The sequence below is a fragment of the Triticum aestivum genome, chromosome 6B, assembly GCF_018294505.1.
Source record: "Triticum aestivum cultivar Chinese Spring chromosome 6B, IWGSC CS RefSeq v2.1, whole genome shotgun sequence".
Classification (NCBI taxonomy): Eukaryota; Viridiplantae; Streptophyta; class Magnoliopsida; order Poales; family Poaceae; genus Triticum; species Triticum aestivum.
In genome coordinates this window covers 643,133,985-643,156,509 of record NC_057810.1, presented here as the reverse complement: position 1 = coordinate 643,156,509, position 22,525 = coordinate 643,133,985, and the positions used below count along the sequence as shown (strand labels likewise).

The window sequence follows — 22,525 nt, the reverse complement described above, 5'->3', positions numbered from 1 at the left end:
CGGCCCATAGCCCAAGATCGCCCCCGCGGCGTGAAGGCTGTGGGAAGTATGATCGTCAGTTCGACCGCGACAATCGTCGTCGAGTGCCAACGCCTCCTCCGAGGAGTGCGTCGTACGTGCCTCGATAGAACGATGATAGGCGCCATCACAGGGACGAGCGCAGAGCTCCAGTCGACCCAAGGGAACCGGGCTTCGATGCGAGATCCATTCTCTTCCAAGGCCTGGTCGACCGGAATAGGGCGCACAGAGAAGACCTGGGCAGAGATCGTCCGAGTGGTAGCAGATTACATGTTTCGGGCCCAGAGTGTTTCAGCAGAGCCATCAGGGCAGCAGTGATTCCTCCCAACTTCAGATTGGCAACAGGAGTCAGTAAGTTCACTGGAGAATCCAAGCCTGAAACTTGGCTTGAAGATTACCGAGTGGATGTGCAAATTGGAGGCGGAAACGATGAGATAGCAATGAAGCATCTCCCCCTTATGTTGGAAGGGTCGGCCCGAGCATGGTTGACTCAGTTGGCCCCGGACAGTATACACAGTTGGGAAGAGCTATCTCGGGTGTTCGTAAGAACCTTTGAGGGCACGTGCAAGCGGCCAGCAGGGCTTCCCGAGTTGCAGCATTGTGTGCAGAAGCCGAATGAGACTTTGAGGGAATTCACTCAGAGGTGGACCACTTTGCATCACACCGTTGAGAATGTATCAGAGCATCAGGCAGTGTGCGCTTTCAAGGAAGGCGTCAAGTATCGAGAGTTGGTTCTGAAGTTCGGTCGGACTGGGGATATGACTCTGACCCGGATGATGGAGATAGCCACCCGGTATGCTAACAGAGAAGAAGAGGATCGACTCCGTAGCGGGAAGAGTAAACTAGTCGGCCAAGAGGCCGGTGGAGGTGGTTCCAGTCGGAAACAAAAGCGTAAAGCCGAGCCAGCGGCACCTGGTGAGATTGCAGCAGTGGCTCAAGGAAAGTTTAAGGGAAAACCTAAGGGGCCCTGGCCCCCCAAGAAGGTAAAGGATCAAGCCGGAAATGATGTGCTGGATTTGCCGTGTCACATCCACATGAAGAAAGATGAAGAAGGTAATCTGATTTACCCAAAGCATACCACTCAGCAATGTCGACTCCTGATCCAACAGTTCCGGGAGAAACAACCCAATGAGAAGGAGAAAGAGTCGGATAGAGATGAGGAGGAGGAAGAAGACGATGGTTACCCCAAGGTCAATTCCACTTTCATGATTTTTGCTGATGTTGAGAGCAAGAGTCGGTTGAAGGTTATCAACAAAGAGGTGAATATGGTTGTTCCGGCGACAACGAACACATACCTGAAATGGTCCCAGACAGCCATCACATTCGACCAGTCAGACCATCCTGCTCGTGTAGTCACCCCTGGGAGGCAAGCGCTGGTGGTCGACCCGGTGGTCAGTGGCACTCGACTGACTAAAGTGTTGATGGATGGTGGTAGCGGTTTGAATATCCTGTATGCTGAAACCTTGAAGGGGATGGGCATCCCGATGTCCAAGCTTAGCGAGAGCAATATGAGCTTTCATGGCGTTATCCCCAGAAACAAAGCCGAATCACTCGGCCAGATCACTCTCGACGTGGTTTTCGGTGATTCCAAGCATTATCGTAAAGAAAAGTTGGCATTTGAAGTCGTGGATTTCCAGAGTGCTTATCATGCCATCCTGGGGAGGCCGTCATACGCACGTTTCATGGCTCGACCATGCTATGTGTACCTTAAGCTGAAGATGCCTGGTCCCAAAGGTGTGATCACAGTCACTGGCAATCGGCAGAAAGCAAAAGAATGTTTCCAGAAAGGTTCCAAAATCGCCGATGCACAGATGGCGGCGGTTGAATTCCAGGAGTATCAGAAGAGTGCAGATCCGAGTGATTTGCTCCGAGCCAAGAAGCCTGCTACAGACTCTGCATTTCAGTCGACTGGTGAAACGAAACCGATTCATATTCACCCGACCGATCCCAATGCTGCCCCGACTCATATATCAACAACACTCGACAGCAAATAGCAAGAAGCGCTCATCCAGTTCCTCCGTGAGAACTGGGACATCTTTGCATGAAAACCCTCTGACATGCCAGGTGTACCCAGAAAACTGGCTGAGCACCGTTTGCGTGTCGACTCCAAGGCAAAACCCGTCAAAGAGCACCTTCGGCGGTCCTCCATTCAGAAGAGAAAAGCAATCGGCAAAGAAGTGGCTCGGCTATTGGCAGTAGAGTTCATCCGTGAAATCTACCACTCCGACTGGCTTGCCAATGTCGTCATGGTCCCCAAGAAGGACGATTCACTTCGTATGTGCATTGATTTCAAGCATATCAATCGGGCATGCCCGAAAGATCACTTCCCTCTCCCCCGTATCGATCAGATTGTTGACTCGACTGCAGGGTGTGAGCGCCTGTCTTTCCTAGATCCGTATTCCGGGTATCATCAAATCCGATTGAATGGACCCTATGAAATAAAAACAGCTATCATCACCCCATTCGGGTGTTTTTGCTATGTCACCATGCCATTCGGTCTTAAAAATGCCGGAGACACGTTCATGAGAATGATCTAGAAGTGTCTGCTCACCCAAATCAGTCGGAATGTGGAGGCGTACATGGATGACATCGTGGTCAAGTCTCGCAAAGGTTCCGACCTATTGACTAACCTCGCAGAAACCTTTGCCAACCTAATAAGGTACGATATCAAGCTTAATCCGTCAAAGTGCACATTCGGAGTTCCAGGAGGAAAGTTGCTCGTTTTTCTCGTTTCTGAACGAGGGATCGATGCCAATCCAGAAAAAGTTGATGCCATCCTCCGAATGAAACGCCCCGTGCGAGTGCATGATGTTCAAAAGCTGACTGGTTGTTTGGACGCCTTGAGTCGATTCATTTCTCGTCTCGGTGAAAAGGCCTTGCCTCTTTACCGACTGATGAATAAATCTGATAAGTTCGAGTGGTCTGAAGAAGCTGATGCAGCGTTTGCAGAGCTCAAAGCCCTGCTTTCCACCCAGCCGATGCTCGCTGCGCCAATCAGCAAAGCGCCTTTACTGCTTTACATTGCAGCCACTGGACAAGTTGTCAGTACAGTACTCACGGTCGAGCGAGAAGAGGAAGGAAAAGCTTACAAGGTTCAACGCCCCGTTTATTATCTCTCTGAAGTTTTGACTCCATCCAAGCAACGATATCCTCATTATCAGAAGCTTGTCTATGGAATTTACATGACCATGAAGAAGGTTGCACATTACTTCTCTGATCACTCTATTACAGTCGTCAGTGACGCACCGTTGTCTGAGATTCTGAATAACAGAGATGCAACTAGTCGAGTAGCAAAATGGGCGATTGAACTCCTTCCACTGGACATCAAGTTTGAGGCAAAGAGAGCTATCAAGTCCCAAGCAATCGCGGATTTCCTTACCGAGTGGATTGAGCAGCAGCTACCGACTCAAGTTCACTCGAAACATTGGAGTATCTTATTTGATGGCTCCAGGATGCTAAAAGGATCAGGTGTTGGAGTAGTATTGGTGTCCCCCCGTGGAGACAAGCTTAACTATGTTCTCCAGATTCATTTTGATTCCTCCAATAATGAAGCAGAATATGAAGCACTTTTATATCGGTTGCGTATGGCCATTTCACTCGGCGTCCGTCGCCTCATGGTATATGGTGACTCAGATTTGGTAGTTAATCAGGTGATGAAGGAATAGGATGTCAGAAGTCCAGCCATGACTGGTTACTGCAATGCTGTTAGGAAGCTGGAAAAGAAGTTTGAAGGGTTGGAACTTCACCATGTACCCCGATTGAAAAATCAAGCTGCAGATGAGTTGGCGAAGATAGGTTCAAAGAGAGAGTCCATTCCCCGCAATGTGTTTCTGGAACATATTCATTCACCTTCAGTTCAGGAGGATCCCTTCACGGAAGAGTCGCCACAGCCCAAGAGTGCCACAGATCCGACTGAAGTTGAAATCCCAGCCGTGGTCGACTTAGTCATGGAGGTTCTGGTCATCACTCCCGACTGGACAGTGCCGTACATTGCATACATTCTTAGGAAAGAACTTCCGGAGGATGAAGAAGAGGCTCGACAGATCGTCCGACGATCTAAGGCCTTTACTGTGATAAAGGGGCAGTTGTTCAGAGAAAGTGCAACTGGAGTTTGCCAGAAGTGCATCACGCCAGAGGAAAGTCAAGTGATCCTCAATGATATTCACTCGGGAACCTGTGGTCACCATGCGTCCTCTCGTACCATCGTGGCCAAAGCATACCGAGCCAGATTTTACTGGCCGCGGGCCAACGAGATGGCTAAGGAAATAGTGGACAAGTGTGAAGGCTGCCAGTTTTACTACAACATGTCTCATAAACCTGCATCAGCTCTGAAAACAATTCCACTCGTCTGGCCTTTCGCCATCTGGGGACTAGACATGGTTGGACCTCTGAGGACGGGTAGGAGTGGATTTACTCATGTGCCGGTAGCAGTCGACAAGTTCACCAAATAGATCAAAGCCAAGCCCATCAAAAGCCTTGAAGCAAGCATGGCTGTGAGCTTCATCAGAGAACTTATATTCAGATATGGCGTCCCGCACAGCATCATCACAGATAACGGCTCGAACTTTGATTCTGAAGAATTCAAAGCCTTTTGTGCCTCCCAAGGCACGAGAGTCGACTATGCTTCGGTCGCTCATCCTCAGTCGAATGGGCAGGCTGAGCGGGCAAATGGATTGATTTTCAAAGGATTGAAACCTCGGTTGATGCGTGACCTGAAACATGCAGTAGGAGCTTGGGTTGATGAGCTCCCATCAGTACTTTGGGGATTGAGGACAACCCCTGACCGGTCGACTGGGAGGACTCCATTCTTCTTAGTCTACGGAGCTGAAGTCGTGCTCCCTAGTGATTTGCTCCATAATGCACCTCGAGTCGAGCTCTTCTCAGAGGAAGAAGCGGAGCAGGATCGGCAAGATGCAGTCGATTTCCTAGAAGAGGAAAGAGAGATGGCTTTGATCTGGTCGACCATTTACCAGCAAGACTTGCGTCGATTTCATGCCAGAAATGTGAGGGGTCGGGCATTCCAAGAAGGAGATCTGGTTCTTCGAGTGGACCAGCAGAGACCTCATAAGCTCGCTCCTGCTTGGGAAGGCCCTCTCGTCGTCACCAAGGTGCTCCACAACGGAGCATACCGTCTATTCAACGTCGAACATAATAAAGATGAGCCACGCGCCTGGAATGCGGATTTGCTCTGCCCTTTTTACTCTTAAAATATCTAGGATGATGAGATGTAATAAGAAATACTTCTTAGTTTGGCTATCAAAAGACATAATTTACTTTCTTCCGAATGATTGTTGTTTATTTCTTTTGTACATATCACCTTTGTTGCGAATCTGTTTCGCCTGAGACGAAGTGATAAAAAAAATCCTACCGAGTGGTAAGTCTGTCTCCCACTCAGGGGCTTAGCTGTAGCCCAGTCCTCACCTAAGTGATAAAAATCCTACCGAGTGGTGAGTCTGTCTCCCACTCAGAGGCTTAGCTGCAGCTCAGTGCTCGCCTAAGTGATAAAAATCCTACCGAGTGGTGAGCCTGTCTCCCACTCGGGGACTTAGCTGCAGCCCAGTGCTCGCCTAAGTGATAAAAATCCTATCGAGTGGTGAGTCGGTCTCCCACTCCGGGGCTTAGCTGCAGCCCAGTGCTCACCTAAGTGATAAAAATCCTACTGAGTGGTGAGTCTGTCTCCCATTCGGGGGCTTAGCTGCAGCCCAGTGCTCGCCTAAGTGATAAAAATCCTACCGAGTGGTGAGTCTGTCTTCCACTCGGGGGCTTAGCTGCAGCCCAGTGCTTGCCTAAGTGATAAAAATCCTACTGAGTGGTGAGTCGGTCTCCCACTCGGGGGCTTAGCTGCAGCCCAGTGCTCGCCTAAGTGATAAAAATCCTACCGACTGGTGAGTCTGTCTCCCACTCGGGGGCTTAGCTGCAGCCCAGTGCTCGCCTAAGTGATAAAAATCCTACTGAGTGGTGAGTCTGTCTCCCACTCGGGGGCTTAGCTACAGCCCAGTTCTCGCCTAAGTTTGAAAAATCCTATCGAGTGGCGAGCAATCCTCCCACTCGGGGGCTTAGCTGCGGTCCAGTACTTGCCTAAGTTTGAAAAATCCTACCGAGTGGTGAGCAATGCTCCCACTCGGGGGCTTAGCTGCAGTCCAGTACTCGCCTAAGTTTGAAAAATCCTACCGAGTGGCGAGCAATCCTCCCACTCGGATGCTTAGCTGCAGTCAAGTACTCGCCTAAGTTTGAAAAATCCTACCGAGTGGCAAGCAATCCTCCCACTCGGGGGCTTAGCTGCAGTCCAGTACCCGCCTAAGTTTGAAAATTCCTATCGAGCGGTGAGCAATCCTCCCGCTTGGGGGCTTCACTACAGTCCAGCACTCACCAACGTCAAGACCATTGCTGAGTGCCTTGCTGATGAGCTGATCAATGCTACTCAAGGATCGCCTGACCGGTCAACTGGAATGACAAGACCATTGCTGAGTGCCTTGCCGATGAGCTGATCAATGCTACTCAAGGATCGCCCGATCGGTCGACTGGAACGTCAAGACCATTATTGAGTGCCTTGCTGATGAGCTGATCAATGCTACTCAAGGATCGCTCAATCGGTTGACAGGAACGTCAAGACCATTGCTGAGTGCCTTGCTGAGGAGCTGATCAATGTTGCTCAAGGATCGCCCGATCGGTCGACTGGTCATTCTCCTCCAGAAGCTGCATCAAATAAACAGACAACAGTCCGAGAGAAAAATGAATTTCGTTCGAAGACAGATTATATGAGATGATAAACCCAAAGGTTCTTAACTGCATAATAAAGTGCTCGGGCACCAGGCCCGAAGGAGTTTTAACGGTTACAAAATCACTCAGCATTCCGAGGTGAATAAAAGTGAGGCATAATGTTTTTCAGTCACTCGGCGGGAGAAGGACTGGCCGGGTCGTAGAAGCTGTCGAGGTCGATGCTGTCGGCGATGCGAGTGGCAACCTCGAGGAAGGTGTCCATGAAGTCTTGGAAGGAGTGCTTCTTAGTGTTTGCCACTTTGAGAGCTGCCAGCTTGTCTTCCTTAGCCTCCTTGCAGTGCACTCGAACCAAAGACAGGGCAACATCGGCACCACAGCGGGCTGAAGATTTCTTCCACTCTTGCACTCGGCCTGGAATCTGATTTAGTCGAGTCATCAGGGACTCGAGGTCTTGAGACAGCTTCGTCCGAGGCCAGAGTTTAGCATCCACTTGATCCATCGCCGCCTTCAGCCGAGCAAGATAAGCAACCGCACCATCTAAGCGTGACTCCAATCAAAGCAGACTCATTGCAGTGTCGTCTTTCACAGGATAGTTGATGGGGTCGAGACCCGTCTCAACCCGCCCAGTTTCAGCCTCACAGTCCTGACACAATTCTGTCCCATTGCAAAAAGTGATGAGTCGACTGCATGACAACAAAGTCTAGTCAGCAACAAATTAATTACGTTGACTGATCATACCTTCAAGCTTCAGAACAAGTTTGGCGGCGAGTTGCTCTAGATAGGACTCTAGCTTGTCTGTCTTGGTCTTGAGGCCGCCGACTTCAGTGGTCAGATTCTCCTTGTCCTTCTTCAGCTGCTCGACTTCTCGATTAGCGTCCGACTTGTTCATCCTCTCTAAAGAAACAACACTCTTCAGACGAGACTGAAGTTGGCGATTTTCACTACGCACATCTGCTTGTGTGAAATCACTCGGTTCAAAGAGATTGAAAGAAAAACCAGTGCGAAGTATGAAGCTACAAAGCAGATAAAATGGTCGAGTGATTACCTCTTCTTGAGCAGTCTTCAGATTCTTCTTCGCAAGTTTGAGGTCAAGTTCAGCGCTAATATGCTTCTTCTTTAATTCGGTGACCCGAGCGCCATGATCACAAGACCTCTGCAGCCAGAAAGATAGACACGCCAGTCAACAGTTATAAGCGACAGTGAAGGAGAACAATTACCCTAAGACTACTGCCGAATCAAATATTCAATAGTAGTCTCGGGGACTACACCCAGTGGGTGCACTTAGCGTGCCCCCACTGGATCACATCGATACTCAGCGAGAGATACATCATTAGACCTTAGTCGGCTGCCAGCAGCCAACTGTGGTCTCGGCGACTACACCCAGTGGGTGCACTCGGCGTGCCCCCATTGATTCGAAAAGTGCAGAATTGAAGATTTACTGAGTTCTAAACAAAGGAACACCCAGTGGGTGATCAGATATAAAGCAACACTCAAAAGCTCAATCGGAATTTTGCTGACCTGAACATTGGTCTGAAGGGCAGTGCTGGTGTTGTAAGCTACCTGACTAGCTTCATGCATCACTTTCACCTGCTCCATGACAAGATTCACCTCGCGAAGAGCTTCCCTAGCGGCGCCCGGTGAGTCGTCTGGAGTTTGATATGTAGCAAAGAGGGACGGCTCTAGAATGGTCGAAGTAGTTACCATGTCGGACGAGTGGAGTTGCACCGGTGCAGCAAGTGTCTGTGCAGTCGACCCCGACGGACGATCAGTCGTCAACGGGTTAGCGAATGTGACGTTGGTCCGAACTATCACCTCAGGCGCCGGTGTCGACTGAGGGACTTGGACTTCAAGCTTCCTCCTGCTTGAGCCTCCACTCTTCTTCCTCCTCTCCTGTAGAGGCACTTCTTCTTCGTCATCATCAGGAAGCACCACGATATCTTGCGGAGCTACATAAGAAGAGAAGTATCAAATTTTCAGTCAATTGACCACCCACTCGACTAAACAGAACTTGGTTGAACGAACTTACTAGCTCGTGAGGTGGCCTCTTCGTCTCTTGGTGCCTTGTCAATGTCCATGTCAGTGGCAGCAGAGGTGGGGCTGGAAGGACACAAGAATTGGTCGGTCAGATCAAGAAAATCTTCAGTCGACCTACGGAAACACAAACAAGATACTTACCCTGAAGCAACGGGGACGTCCATCTTGATTCGCGGCAATGTCTTCCGGGCCTTGGGAGGAACAACTTTAGGCTGCTTGGCCACCTTCTCCGTCGGCTTCGGAGTCGACGTCCGAGTGTGCTTTTGAGTATTGGCACTTGGACCCACGCTTTTCCCACGCCTGCCAGCCGGATCTTGCTGCTGTTTGGATCGACGTTCGGAGCGCGGCGGCGAGTCGACTTCCTCCTCCTTGTCCGACTCCTCGCTCTCCTCCTCCTCATCTTCTCCTGGAAACTCCCACTCGCCACTCTCCTCCGCACTGTCCCCCCCTCTTGGTCATGCTCCAAGGCTTGTTCACCGTTGGGCATCGAATGCATCTCAGTAAATACCTGCAGAACAAATCGGTCGAACGAGAGTCAGTCAACATCAAGTACAGTCGGGGCATGAACGGGAAGCAGTCGGAACAAAAAGTATACCTTGTCGGGAGGGTTTCCGCCTCTAAAGGGGACCACTCTTCTAGATCCTCTGGGGTTGTCCTGGTTGCCTGTGATGCCCCTCAGCCACAAAGCTACGGTTTCAGACGACACTTCTTCTGGATGGACCCGAGCAGTGTCATCTGGTCCAGAATACAACCACATGGGTGACCGCGGGCTTGGAGAGGTTGAATGCGTCAACTGAGGAACACTTCCAACAAGTCCATGTCAGTAACACCATCATTGATGAGCTGGACCACTCTATCCACCAACATCCTCGTCTCCATGGTCTCATTGGCGGTTACTTTCAGTGGGGCAGGAGTCTGAACGCGGTCAAACGAGAAGGGAGGAAGACCAGTCGACTGACCCGGGGCCGCCACATCCTGGCAGTAGAACCAGGTCGACTGCCAACCTCTAACAGATTCAGGGAGAGTCATGGCGGGAAAGGCACTCCTATTCCTCTTTTGGATACCTAAACCCCCACACATTTGGATGACGTGGGTTTTTGAGTCACTCGACTTCGCCTTTTTTACTGACTGAGAACGAATGGTGAAGATGTGTTTGAAAAGACCCCAATGCGGTCGACACCCTAAGAAGTTCTCGCACATCGATACAAATGCAGCTAAATAGGTGATGGTGGTGGGAGAAAAGTGGTGTAGCTAAGCGCCAAAGAAGTTCAAGAATCCCCGGAAAAAAAGGATGCGGAGGGGAGCGAGAAACCCCGGTCGACGTGGGTGGCGAGCAGAACGCACTCACCCGGTTGACGTTGCGGCTCCATCTCCCCTTTCGGCAACCTTGCCGCTCCCTTGGCGATCAATCCAGACTCCTGCAGTTCAGCTAGATCCTCCTGCCGGATCAAAGACCGGATCCAATCGCCCTGGATCTAGCCCGGCGGAAGCCCCGCACGCGACGACGACCCGTGGGCCTGCTTCGTGCCTTTCGCCACCCCTGTCGCCTTCTTTGCGTGCTCTAGCGCTGCCGTCTTGTCCTTCACCATGGTTGGAGCGCAGCGGCGTCGAGAGCAGAGGAGCTAGGCGCGGTGGAGAAGCATAGGAGAAAGAAGAAGGAACAGGCGAGCACAGTACCAGCGCCTCGGACCCGTCGCCTTATAAAGGGCCGTCTCCGAGTGACTGACGCGTGGGACCAGGCAATCCCGTCAAATCCCAGAACAGTTGCGCACAGCGTACGTGGCGAAAAAGGCGGCGCGGTAATCGAGGCATTGCTACTTATCCGACCCGCTCGTTTCGGTGCTCTCCACCCCGCGCACTTCCCCGAAATTTCGTATCCCGTGAAATCTGGGATACACTGCAGGCAATCGCGCCCGAGATCCCGCGCCCCAGCATGGCACTCGACACATGTGGTCGCCAGTTCAATCGTCAGTTCACTGAATGGATCAAGGCGACTGAATCGACACCGGCATTCAGCCTCGCAGAAGATACTCGTGAAGACACAAAGCTCAGAGCGGATTCATCTTCAACCTACTTTTCACTCATACCTTAATCCATTTGGAGGCTACTGATGAGGATACAGACCTGGGGTAGGGTCATAGGCCTGACCTATACGTCCTACCCAAGGTCACTACCCAAGAAGGCAAGAAGGTCAAGAGACTCCGTGAGACCCCCGGTCAAAGGTGTCGAGTGCAATCCACTCGACACCGTGTCACTCGGGAGCCTCCCTACCTACCGTCACTCGACTAACAAGAGAATCACCCGACCTCCCAAAGACCAGGAGTCACTCAGCGTACAACGGTCACGCATTCACTCCGTAGTCTTTAAGCCCATTAATAGCACTTAAGGCTGGCGTTACCAGTAACGCCATCACTTTATGTACATTTAGTCCCTTGTAATGGAGGGCGGGAGAGGTCCTGGCGAACTCTATATAAGCCACCCTCCTCCTCTGGCACAAGGGTTCGCACCCCCTGTAATATCACTCACATAATCCAATCGACCGCCTCCGGGCACCGAGACATAGGGCTGTTACTTCCACCGAGAAGAGCCTGAACTCGTAAACTCCGTGTGTACACCTTCGCCATAGCTGAGATCTTGCCTCTCCATACCTACCCCCCTTTCTACTGTCAGACTTAGAACCACGACGGGCTCTCATCAAGAGCAAAAGTAAGAAGAGTGGTGACACAGGAAAGGCGTCCGCAGCTGCTTGATGTATGGTCATCAGTCTCTTCAATTGTCCATATGGCCTGACTTGTCTCTGTGGTCTTGGTGGTGCTCGTGGTCTCCGGCCGAGCTACTCTCGTTGGGGGTGTCTATGCGATGTAGCTGTGTGGAGGTTGGTGGTCGTTATGTGTTGGGTATGATTGTCAGGCTGATTGTGTGCTTATGGGGTTACATGTTATGTGAGTAGTCCTCATGTGGTAGGTTTGTATCGGTTTTCGCCCGGTTTTCCATTAATTAACTGGGCAACTCTCTTCTCCTTAATTAATCGATGAGGCAAATCTTTTGCCTCCGTTTCGAAAATAATAATAATTTGCATATCTGTTAATTTGAATGAAAATCATGATTGGATAATTTCCTCAGAATTCTACTAGTTTCAATTGGCTAGAAAATGTTCTCAACGAAACTCTTTCTCTTCATGGTTACAAACCCATAATTTGACAGTCAATTTTTTCAATTTTCTATGTTCTAGTTTCTAGTTCCATTGTTTTTAAGGAACACATCAAAATAAGGCAAATATTGAGAGCTTGAACCAATTGGCTTGAAAAAATATGAATTGACTGAGTTTTCTTCCTCTACATGTGTACACACACATAATTGGACAATACAAGAATATCTAATTAGTTTTTAATGTCCATCTATTTCTACAATTAGATTCTAAGACTCAGACTAATCTAATTAAGGATAGTATAACCGCACCCTTTCCGAGCTCTTTCACGCCTCTGATGATTTCGGCTGTTTGATCTCGTGGTTGGTTCCTTCCTGGTCGTCCGATCTAATTTTGCGTGTGAGAAGTGGTCTAACTGTCCTGACGGACGCTGCTCCAGTAGAAAAAACGAAGATCTGGGGTTAATTGGGCTTTCGTCTGCAGAAGCCCATATAAACGAGCTTTGCTACACATACAGGATGTTACAGGCATGAGGGGTTTACAGGGTGTTGTGGCGGTTTTTAATTGGTCATTAGTAGAGGCACGGGCCCACCCCATTGAAATCAGGGGGAGGGGTGTTTAGAAAGTTTGGAAGGAGCCTGTAGAAACATGTAAAAGCCTGTACGTCTAGCATTTTTGCCATATAAACCTTGGTCGACCTTTCTTCTCCCTTGGGTCAAGTTCCACCGCTCGATCTATCTCACATCCCCATCTCGCAGCGCACCTCTGCTCCCCGACACCGCCGCCGGCAACCCTTACGCCCAAAGTCTTCACGCTTGCGTCCACTTAAAACCTTCGCTCTGTCCCGACACCACTTGGCCATTTTCCCCTCGCCCAATGCCCCGCCCTCGTCAAACCATAGGTGCCCGACCGACTCCAACGCGCCCTCTCAGTCTCAGATCAATGGGGGCGGCACCGTCGACACCGAGGTTGGGCGAGGCGGGCGCCGCGTCGCCGGGGGAGCAGATATTTGCCGCGCTCGTGGGCGACAAGGCCTACCCTATCTCCTCCGAGTTCTGGAGGCAGCTGCTCGAGCGGCCCCTCACCCAGCAGTAGCAGCGGGACCGCGTGCTGCAGGCGTGCGACGCGTTCGGCAGGACCAACGACTCAAGATCCACACCACACCTCCCCCTGCGGTTGCTCTGATCGCTTCTGTTTCTGTGCCTCTTGCTGTTGCTTTGGATGATGATTACTTTTTGTTTTGCGCCATGATTTCTTCAGGCAAGTGAGCTCCTGTTGTGTCTGCCGTACAATGTCCGTCCAGAACGCCTAAGCGAACTAGGCGCCAGGCAAAGCCAAAACGCACAATTAGCGCTAGCACTTTTTTGAAATTTGGCACTTCATAACATGCTTCACCATGATGTGGTTTTGAGGTATTCTTACTTCTATTGATGAATTTAATCATTATGGTTTACCAATTTATGGAAATTGGTTATACTAGAGCCAACAAATTGGGGTATGTGTATATATAATTGACAAGTTTCGGCCTATCCCAAGCTGCAGGGCTCATGATGCTAAATTTTGTTGCTAATAGGATTTCATGAATGACAATTTGTATTTCCTGTGGTAAGATGGTTGGGAAAAAACCCACATAAATCTGTGTTGTTTCTAGAATATGCAGTTCTGGAAATATGTGTTTTCCTCTTATGTGCCAATATATATTTTTTCCTTGAAACACCTGCATTGCAGCTAGGATATGCTATTCACATAAACTTCTCACCTGAAAACAAAATAGTTCTTTATATTTTTCTAAATGCTTTCCTTTTCTTCAGATGGTCCCATAAAAAAACGACTTTCTCCTTGTGTTCAGAGTATTGATAGAACTCCTACCAGAAACATGACAACAATGAACCCGATTTCAGAAGAACTTTGGAAAGAAAGTGTTGAGCATAAAAGGGCGATCTACTATAGTGGTAATGTGTTTATTCTTATATTGGGTGATATGCTTTTTTTGTCTTATGTTGTAGTGGTAATGCCAGGAGCATGCTTGTACAAATTATATCATAATATACTCTTTATATTGTGCCTTAGTTTAGTTTTCACTTGTGTTTCTTTGAGCAGTTTCAGTGAAAGCTTGATGATGTTGCACTTTCAAGTGCCGGTGATTGCTATGCGTCCACTAAATCAACTAAACTTTCTATTGATTTTGTAGCTGATGTCGTGGTAAGTAATCACATCACATTCATATAATTAAGTTTGTAGTGTACAATCAAGTGCAACTCCATTCACCTTCTTCGATCCTTATTCTGTTTTGGAATCATGGTCAGTTTATGAGATGTTAGTAAAATCTTGATAGGTGGTTTGTCCGATGCCTTGGGAGAGGTGCCATCTGCACAGGCTTCGCCTGACCACAATGATTGGAATATAGGATAACCCAACAAATAATCAAATTTGAGTATGTGAAATGAAGCAAAAGTTTAGTGTTCCACTGATAATAGAAATGAAATTCATTTATGCTATGTAAAGATATTCTTATTATTCTACTGAATTCCACCGAAGACATCCCATTTAGCTGACTTGATCCCGACAACTGCTTGTATGGTATTTAGTGTACTGTTTATTTAATTTTCTAACTAATTAAAATCCTTGTTAGCGCTGTTCTTCGTGAGTGTGATGCATCCAACACAAGAAATGTCTAGGTGCACCAGATGCGCCGAACATGGCGGCCCTTTGGGTAGAGAGGCATGTGAAGATTTCATTAATGCACCATGTATACAATCTATAATGACAATTTATGTCTCCCGTTACATGTTCATTTTTGCCGCGGCTTATCATATGCCTTGCAATATGGATTGGTTTTATTTACTAAATACATTGATGTGTATGTTGTCATACAAATCCAATTTGTACATGTGAACCTTACCTTTTTACCAAAGTATTTATGAGTTTTTCATTGATTATTGACTAATAAGGTTATGTTTGTACAACAAATATAATATTATCTAAAACACTAAAAGTATAATATATTTATGTGCCCACATGTACAGAACTTCCTATCATTTAATTGTACTAATAGATGGGCGCGGCAACGCGCGCCATTAATGATCTAGTACTGAAAATAAGCTAACCTTTTGTTGATCGTCTGGTCACCCATCCGTGTGTGTGCGGCCGGCCGGATTGCGCCTACGGTCTACGGATCGGCACGACGGGGAGTCATGCCATCGGGGACAGTCGGACGGAGGTCTTCCCTCCTCGGCGGATGGAGAGATTCGATGGAGAGGTGGACGATCTAGATCTACTGGGCGGGCAGCGGCGACAAGGAAGTTTTTTCGATCGCAGGAACCGAGGAATGACGAACGAGCACATTGTGGAAACGAAATGATCGTGCTTCGTGCGTACATCGTGGGCTCGCTGGTGGTCGTGCGTATTGCTTCCAGACTCCTTGTCTTCCACGAGGGCTGTTTTTATTTTTATTTTTTCCTGTATTAGGGCCGCTGGCCATGTACATGGGCTCTAGGCCTCTCGTTGTGTGATGGCCCGATGGATCAATAGAGGGGGGGGGGGGGGGGGCGAGACAACCAAGAATTATGTGCTTACGAGGAAAATTATACTTCCTCCGTTCCATATTACTCGTCACTGATTTAGTACAAAGTTGTACTAAATCAGCGACGAGTAATACGGAACGGAGGGAGTACGTGGTACCTAATCGCTATTAAGGGGTGACGAGTCGATGGTGCCTGCGAGGTGCGGGCGACGGGGGAGGAGGAAGGAAGGGGATGGGCTGAATCGTGACGGATTTAAAATTTTGAGGTTTTTCTGGACAAAAGCCAATACACTGTGCGCCGGACAAGTTTTCATGAACGGAGGGAGTATCATGTGTGATACCTTCATCGCACACAATTTGAGGATATAATGTGCTATAAGAAGGCTTAATAGGACCAATTTGCACTAGCGGGCAACCAGAATTTCATAGATAATCTGACCGACTGAAAATCGTGACTTGAGTATTCCTGACTCCTAGCGCTCTTCTATTCGTTAGCAACCTGATGTAAATAATTCCAATCCGATGGGCTCGTAAGTCCTCGATTCCTCCACACACATGCATGTGCCACTATCACAAAAAAAGCTAGACAGCGGGCGTGAATCTGTGGATCTTGGCGCACTCCTGCGAGACGACCGCGGCGGTGGTGGGGCTGCGCTCGAACACGACGTCATAGCCGTCCGTCCAGCTCTCCATCCCGGGCGCCATGACATGCCAGAAGAGCCCCCCTGCGCACGCCCCGCCCCCCTTCACGGAAGCGTAGATGGCGTCGTACACCATGCGGAAGTAGCCGTCCCGCGCCGCCACCGTGTAGCCGCCGGAGCGCGCGGACCAGCCGAACTCCGCCACCAGCAGCGCCTTCCGCAGCGCCTTCCCCGCGTCCTCGATGTGGGACGCCATCCACCTCTTGGTGAACTCCACCTGCGCCTGGCTGCTCGACCCCGGCAACCTGCCACACACGCGCGCGCGAGTGACACGTTAAATAAATCCATCGATGGTTCGGGCCAGGAGAAGATGTACTCCCGTGTGTTTTGCTTACCATTGGTCGGGGTAGATGTGGATGGTGGCGAAGTCGACGGTGGGGATGCGGTTGTTGGAGACGAAGTCGGTGCCGCCGGTGTAGCCCTTCCCCGGGTTGAACCGCTTGCGCTTCGGCGTGGACTCGCCGTAGAAACCTTCCATGCCGATCTCCACCATGTGCTTGGGGTCGACGGACTTGACGTACGCGGACATCGACGCCACCCAGCGCTGCATGCAAAATTGCAAATCCATCAAATCAAATTGGTGAACTGCTTAAATGGCCAAAATAAACAGGTGTGATATATAGGAAGTGAACTGAGGTCATAGATGTTTCTTGTTTTGTTTTGTGTGAATCACCGACCTCCATCGTCTTTCCGGAGAGGTCACTCGGGGCGCGAGGCTCGTTCATCAGCTCCCACGCGAAGATGGTCGGCTCGTCCTTGTACGCCACCCTCGTGAAGGTGTTTACTCTCGTGATCATCCTCTGTTCCACAAACACATATAACCACAATGATATGACGTATATACGGTGCATATTCTGTAAAAAGAAGAACTATACAGTGCAGCAACACGTTCATATAAGAGCTTAAATACGAGCAGGGAGGGACCTTGATGTGGTTCTTGTAGAACTGCTGGGTGAGGGCGTCGGAGAAGAAGTCGTCGTCGGACCCAAGGTAGTGGCCCCGGTCTCGGGCCCACTGCATGTACTGCTTCTTCCCGCCAAAGCCGTCCATGTTGTTCACCAAGCTCAAGATCAAGTAGATCCCTCGTTTCTTTGCTTCCGCTATTACGAAGTCTAGTCCCTGCACAAATATATTCCAAGGAGAAAAACATATACCTAATAAATGCAGCATATATATACGTGTATATCACTGTATCTTGCTCTTCAATGGTGAATCGGTACGTTTTCGTGTGAGATCTTTACAGCTCACTTGGAATATACAGTACAATGAAACCTTTTTGCTACTATAGAATATATACAATATAAATTTTTTAATGAACAATAATAAATGAGTAAAAACATTTTAATGAGCAGTAGTAGTAAGATTTTGAAACGCCTGGAAATTGATTAAGATCTTTGGGGCCAAAGCATAGGAGCCTTTGACTTTTGAAAGAACTAATACACATTATTATGTTTTAAAACGGAGGGAGGAGTAAAGTAGTACAATGAAACACTTTAACTGCCGGGATACATACGATGAAAACTTTTTGATGGACAATAATACTCTCTCCGTTTTTACTTAGTCCGTGTATTAGGTTTGGTCGAAGACAAGCTTTGTAAATTCTAACAAAGTTTATAAACAAAAATATTAACATATACAATAACAAATCAATACCATTATATCCATTGTTGAATGTATTTTCACATCATATAGATTTATTATGGTAAGTGTTTATATTGTTTTCTATAAACTTGATTAAACTTTACAAAGTTTGCCTCCAGTCAAATCTTATATGCCGAGTAAATAAAAACAGAGAGAGTAATAATAACGAGTACAAGATTTTAATGAGCAATAGTAGCAGTAAGATTTAGTGAGGAAGGATATATACGATGAAATCTTTTAAATGGGCAAACGAGTAAAATATTTCAATGAGCAATAGTAGCAGTAAGATTTTAAAACGTCTGGCCATTGACTAAGAAGATCTTTGGCGTGACAGACATTATTCGTGTCCATTGTCTAATGATTTTAGCGACGGAAACGAACCTGCATGCAGTACTACTCGGGTAAACGGTATTATGGCTATCTTTGGCGTACGCGTGATTAATCTGCTCTAGTAAAACGGAGATCAGTTCGAAAAAAAAAACGGAGATCTCTAGCGTAGCTTTGGCCGCGCCGTTCAACGTGAGACAGACACATACCACGAACACTTGCTCATTGTACACGCCGGGGGTGATCTGCAGCGGCCGGTCGCTGCCCTGGCCGTCGCTGAAGGCCCACGTCCTGACGACCGTCGCGCCGAGGCGGGACGCCTGGTCCAGCACGTCGAGCGCCTTGCTCCGGTCGGCGGGGTTCGACGCCATGTACATGAGCCAGTACGCGTTGAACCCGTCGGCGTAGAACGGCCGCCCGCCCGCCATGAACCGCGACCCTCTCGCCGTCACGAACCCGCGGGACTTTGGCCTACCGTCCGCTTCCCCGGCGCCGGCGGCGAGGGCAAGGGCGGCCAAGCACGACACGAGCATCACGAGCTGCGGGCTGCTGGTGGCCATGCCTATGTTTGTATGCGGAGCCGAAGCTGCTGTGTCTACGTACAAGTGATTGGCAAAGGAGCAATCTTTCCGGTGATCGATCGATCACTTGTGTGGGTGGGGATGAGTGCTGGGGATGATATGTCGTCCGTGGAGTGCTCGCGTTTTATAGGCAGGTGCAGGCCGAGCACAGTGCCGTGCTGACGCTCACGTTGCGTTGCGTTGTGCACGTGCATCGCTAGATTGACTGCATGCAGCAGTAAGGGCTGACGCAGAGTATCTGGTCCTGAGCTCATATGCTCCCTAATAAAAAGTAAAATCAAAAAAAGGGTGAAAAATAAAGAAACTTCTGATTTTTTTTGTTGCAGACGTTGACAAATGTTCTCGGTGCTTGCAAATTTTCAACCCGAAATAATATTTTTGGAAGTCGTGGTAAAAAACAAAATTAACACTCTAAAAATGCTATTTTCAAAAGCATTTTGGAGTGCTGTTTTTATTTTTTGCCATGACTAACATGAATGTTATCTCGGTCCATGCTATTTACAAGCACCGAGAACATTTGTCAAAGTTTAAACCAAAAAATCAGTTTTTTTTGAATTTACTGTTCATTGAGTTCTGGAGTAGAAGGGACTTTCACAAGATAGCCTCTCTCTCTCTCTCTCTCTCTCTCTCTCTCTCTCTCTCTTCACTTTTGCTTCAGTACAATCCCCCTAAACACATCAAGGGAGAAGATTTCTTCACACCTCTTCATAATAAAGGGTAGGATGATCTTTTCTGAAAAATACATCGCACCACCCAACATACTTTTTTAAGGCAAGCGGCGCCCGCCGATTGGGCCAGCCCGGTGGCTGCACTGCCCACGCACGCCATGGTGTGAATAAAAAGTGCACGTTGAAGAGAGTTCAAAGCCAGTGGAGCTAGCGAGTTCGAGTGATTAGTGACATGGGTGAAATTATAAGAACTAGTGGCAGATCCAATTTATTAAAATAATTTCTGAATTGTTTTCGAACTTCAAACACTTCTTAAAATTTGTGAAAACGCCAGCATTTTTTGGGGATCTCAAAACATTTTTGGAAAAACAGGCACAAAATTGGAAAGGTAACATTTTTCAAGCGATTTTTTGGAAATGTGAACATTATTTCAAAAACAGGAAAAAATGAAATATACGAATATTATCAATATTATGAACATTTTTTTGAAAACGAGAATATTTTGTGAAATCCCTTACACATTTTTTAATTTGAGAACAAATTGTGACAATTGGAACATTTTTTGAATTTTTGAACAAAATTTTCTTCACACTTTTAATTTTTTTGCATCAACAAATGTTCAGAATTTCAAAATTTGTTAGTATTTAAAAAAAATTAAAGTTTAAAATTTTCTCGTGTGATTTTTTAAAAAAACTTTCTTCTTTTTCAAATGTGTTCATAATTTCAAAATGTGATTCAAGTTTTCAAAGATTATTCGTGTTTTCAAAAAAAATATCTCATTTTAAAAATATTTTCACAGATTAAAAAATGTTTGCGTATTAAAAAAAGTTCATGGACTTCAAAAAATATTCGCGTTTCCAAATTTTGAAAAAAAAATCTATTTTCAAAAATTGTTCACGGAATCTAAAATATAGCGGCCTTTAAAAAATGTTCTCAAGTTCAGTAACATTCCAAATTTTGCAAACGTTCTGTGCTGCTTCTGTGTGTTCATAAAAGACTTGCACTAGGATTAATCTGAGGCAGCTGGCAGATAGAGAGGCTATCAACACTTGATCATAGCTCCAGGGTCAAGAGATCGAATCCCGGTAGCGTGTCGTATGTTTTCGACGCCCTGCTCTATTTCAGTTCCTATTAGTGGGCCGGCCCAATAGCGTGTCCTCTAAATGTTGGTTTTTCAAATGCCATATTACCTTTTATACGTTTAGGGAGGAGGTTGTACCGAAGAGGGACTCTTGTCACTTCTTGAGAAAATGCCCTCGAAGCTATTTATTAGTCAGTGGCGAGTTTATACCTGATTGAACATGCTCAATCAGAAAAATAGGAATTACATTATAAATGGTGAAGGGGGGGGGGGGGGGGGGGGCTCCCCCTCTCTCCTGGTGGCGCCGGCGCACCGTCGGAGGAACCACCGTGACGGCAATCTACTCCAACAACTTTGTCACCGTCACCACCAACTTTCTCCCCCTCTATGCAGCGGTATAACCTCTCTCTTCCCGTTGTAATCTCTACTTAAATATGGTTCTTTGTGCTAAACACTATTATCAATGATGTTTTGCACCTCTATGATGTTTGAGTAGATTATTTTTGTCCTATTAGTAATTAATACTAATGGCGCCATATTTAGGTCTTTCTGGCTGTCTATATATATTGCATAGGCAGTGATTTTGTCCGGAATAATTTATTTTTTACCCAAACACGAATTACCATGTTAACCAGCATGATGTGTTGAATAACTTAATTAGTCCCTTTACCACAACTGGTGTGTAACTAATATTTAAATTATGTTTACAAGCACAAACTGAAAGTCTATTTGTACTCTGATATATTTTACTCATGCTTGGACCAGGATCTCACGAGGAGGTGGGAGAAGGGACGCCAACAATTGGTGCAGGTTCGTGCTGCTCCAACAGATTTCGCACTGCATGCCGTACAAAATGTGTATCTTTGTCCCATTTGATATGTTGAACATTGGAAGCAATCAAAGCAAATGTTAACACTTACTTTTTGCCATACACTAAGATGCTCATATTAGGCTCATATAGTTTAAGTATGTAACCTGAACCCCTAAAAGAAAAGGTAACAAAACTGTTAGTAACGGGTCAATGATCACCTTGAGGTAAGTTATGAATGCATTTCCATCTGCTATGTATGCGAGTAATTTTTTATGTATAACAAAAATTGCATGGACTTCAAAATTTGTACGTGACTAATAACCTGCCTCTGTCACTAGTTGCATGATGTCAGATCATTGTGTGTTAATAGTTCATTTTGTTATTTTCTTTGTAGATTCAGAAGATATATGGATGATTATGTGGGTGCGTCGAAAGTATACTGCAATGATGATGATGATAATGATGATGATTGAAAGTGCATTTCCCTATCTTATGTTTTGGATGATGATGACAACCCTTTGTTGGTCTAATCCTGTGCTAAATGTTTCAGGTTCTCGATGCTTAGGCTTACATCGGATAGTTTTTCTCTCTCGAAGGAAAAGAACAAAGACGGAGTCCTCTACGCTTTTTATCTCTTTGGTCGTAGGGAACCCGTACTATCAAGATGGAATCCACATTGGAAAGAGTAGGGGAATCCGTTCACGTACACCTCCATCACCCCTCTCTTGTCTTCCTCAGGTGTGAGAGAGAGCGTCTCCCTTTTGATCTGACTGCCTGCTGTGCTTTCCCAGCGGTTGTACCGCTCATCCGAGCGGTTGTACCGCTGGCTCTTGGCGCCTTCCCGTCTTTATCGAGTGGTGGTACTGCTGCCTCCGGGCGGTGGTACCGCCACCACGCTCAGCAAAGACCTGCGGCGGTGGTTCCGGCCATGCACCGCCCAAGTACTGGTCAAGCCTCTGTTTTGATGCGGTTCTCGGGCGGTGGTGGACCGGTTGGTCCGGTTGTTCCTCGTCAACCGGTACCACCGGAGGTTCGAGTGGTTCTTCCGCTCTGACCTTAGCCGCCCAAGCGCTCAAGGCCATGCGGTTGCACTGGCCCAGCACCACCCAACTACCGCCCTCAGGAGTGACTCCTTTCTGTTTCAGTGCGGTAGTTGAGGGGTGGCTGGGCGGCTGGTCCGGTTATTTTCTAAAACCGGTACTACCGCATGGTGGCCCGGTTGTACCGCCTGGTAGGGTTCTGCCGATACACCGTGAGCCCCGGTTGTACCGG

The 22,525-nt window shown here is 47.6% G+C and overlaps 1 protein-coding gene across 1 annotated transcript; it reads right to left on the bottom strand.

Annotated features, from left to right (window-relative positions):
- Positions 1–16,025: 16,025 nt before the first annotated feature.
- On the bottom strand, positions 16,026–18,672 carry LOC123134668 (putative mannan endo-1,4-beta-mannosidase 9). Its single transcript, XM_044553873.1, has 5 exons — positions 18,322–18,672; positions 17,069–17,263; positions 16,822–16,998; positions 16,480–16,688; positions 16,026–16,389 (listed from the first exon to the last, which is right to left on the bottom strand). Exons 1-5 carry the CDS (start codon positions 18,670–18,672, stop codon positions 16,026–16,028), a joined length of 1,296 nt encoding a protein of 431 aa, XP_044409808.1.
- Between the last annotated feature and the right edge of the window lie 3,853 nt (positions 18,673–22,525).

What these genes read in the sequence shown, in the direction of transcription:
- LOC123134668 (XM_044553873.1), bottom strand. Translation starts at nt 18,672, where the DNA reads ATGGCCACCAGCAGCCCGCAGCTCGTGATGCTCGTGTCGTGCTTGGCC. An exon ending in ACAATGAGCAAGTGTTCGTG is followed by an intron (nt 17,264 to 18,321) that starts GTATGTGTCTGT and finishes ATATTTGTGCAG; the next exon opens with GGACTAGACTTCGTAATAGC. An exon ending in TCTCCGGAAAGACGATGGAG is followed by an intron (nt 16,689 to 16,821) that starts GTCGGTGATTCA and finishes TTTTGCATGCAG; the next exon opens with CGCTGGGTGGCGTCGATGTC.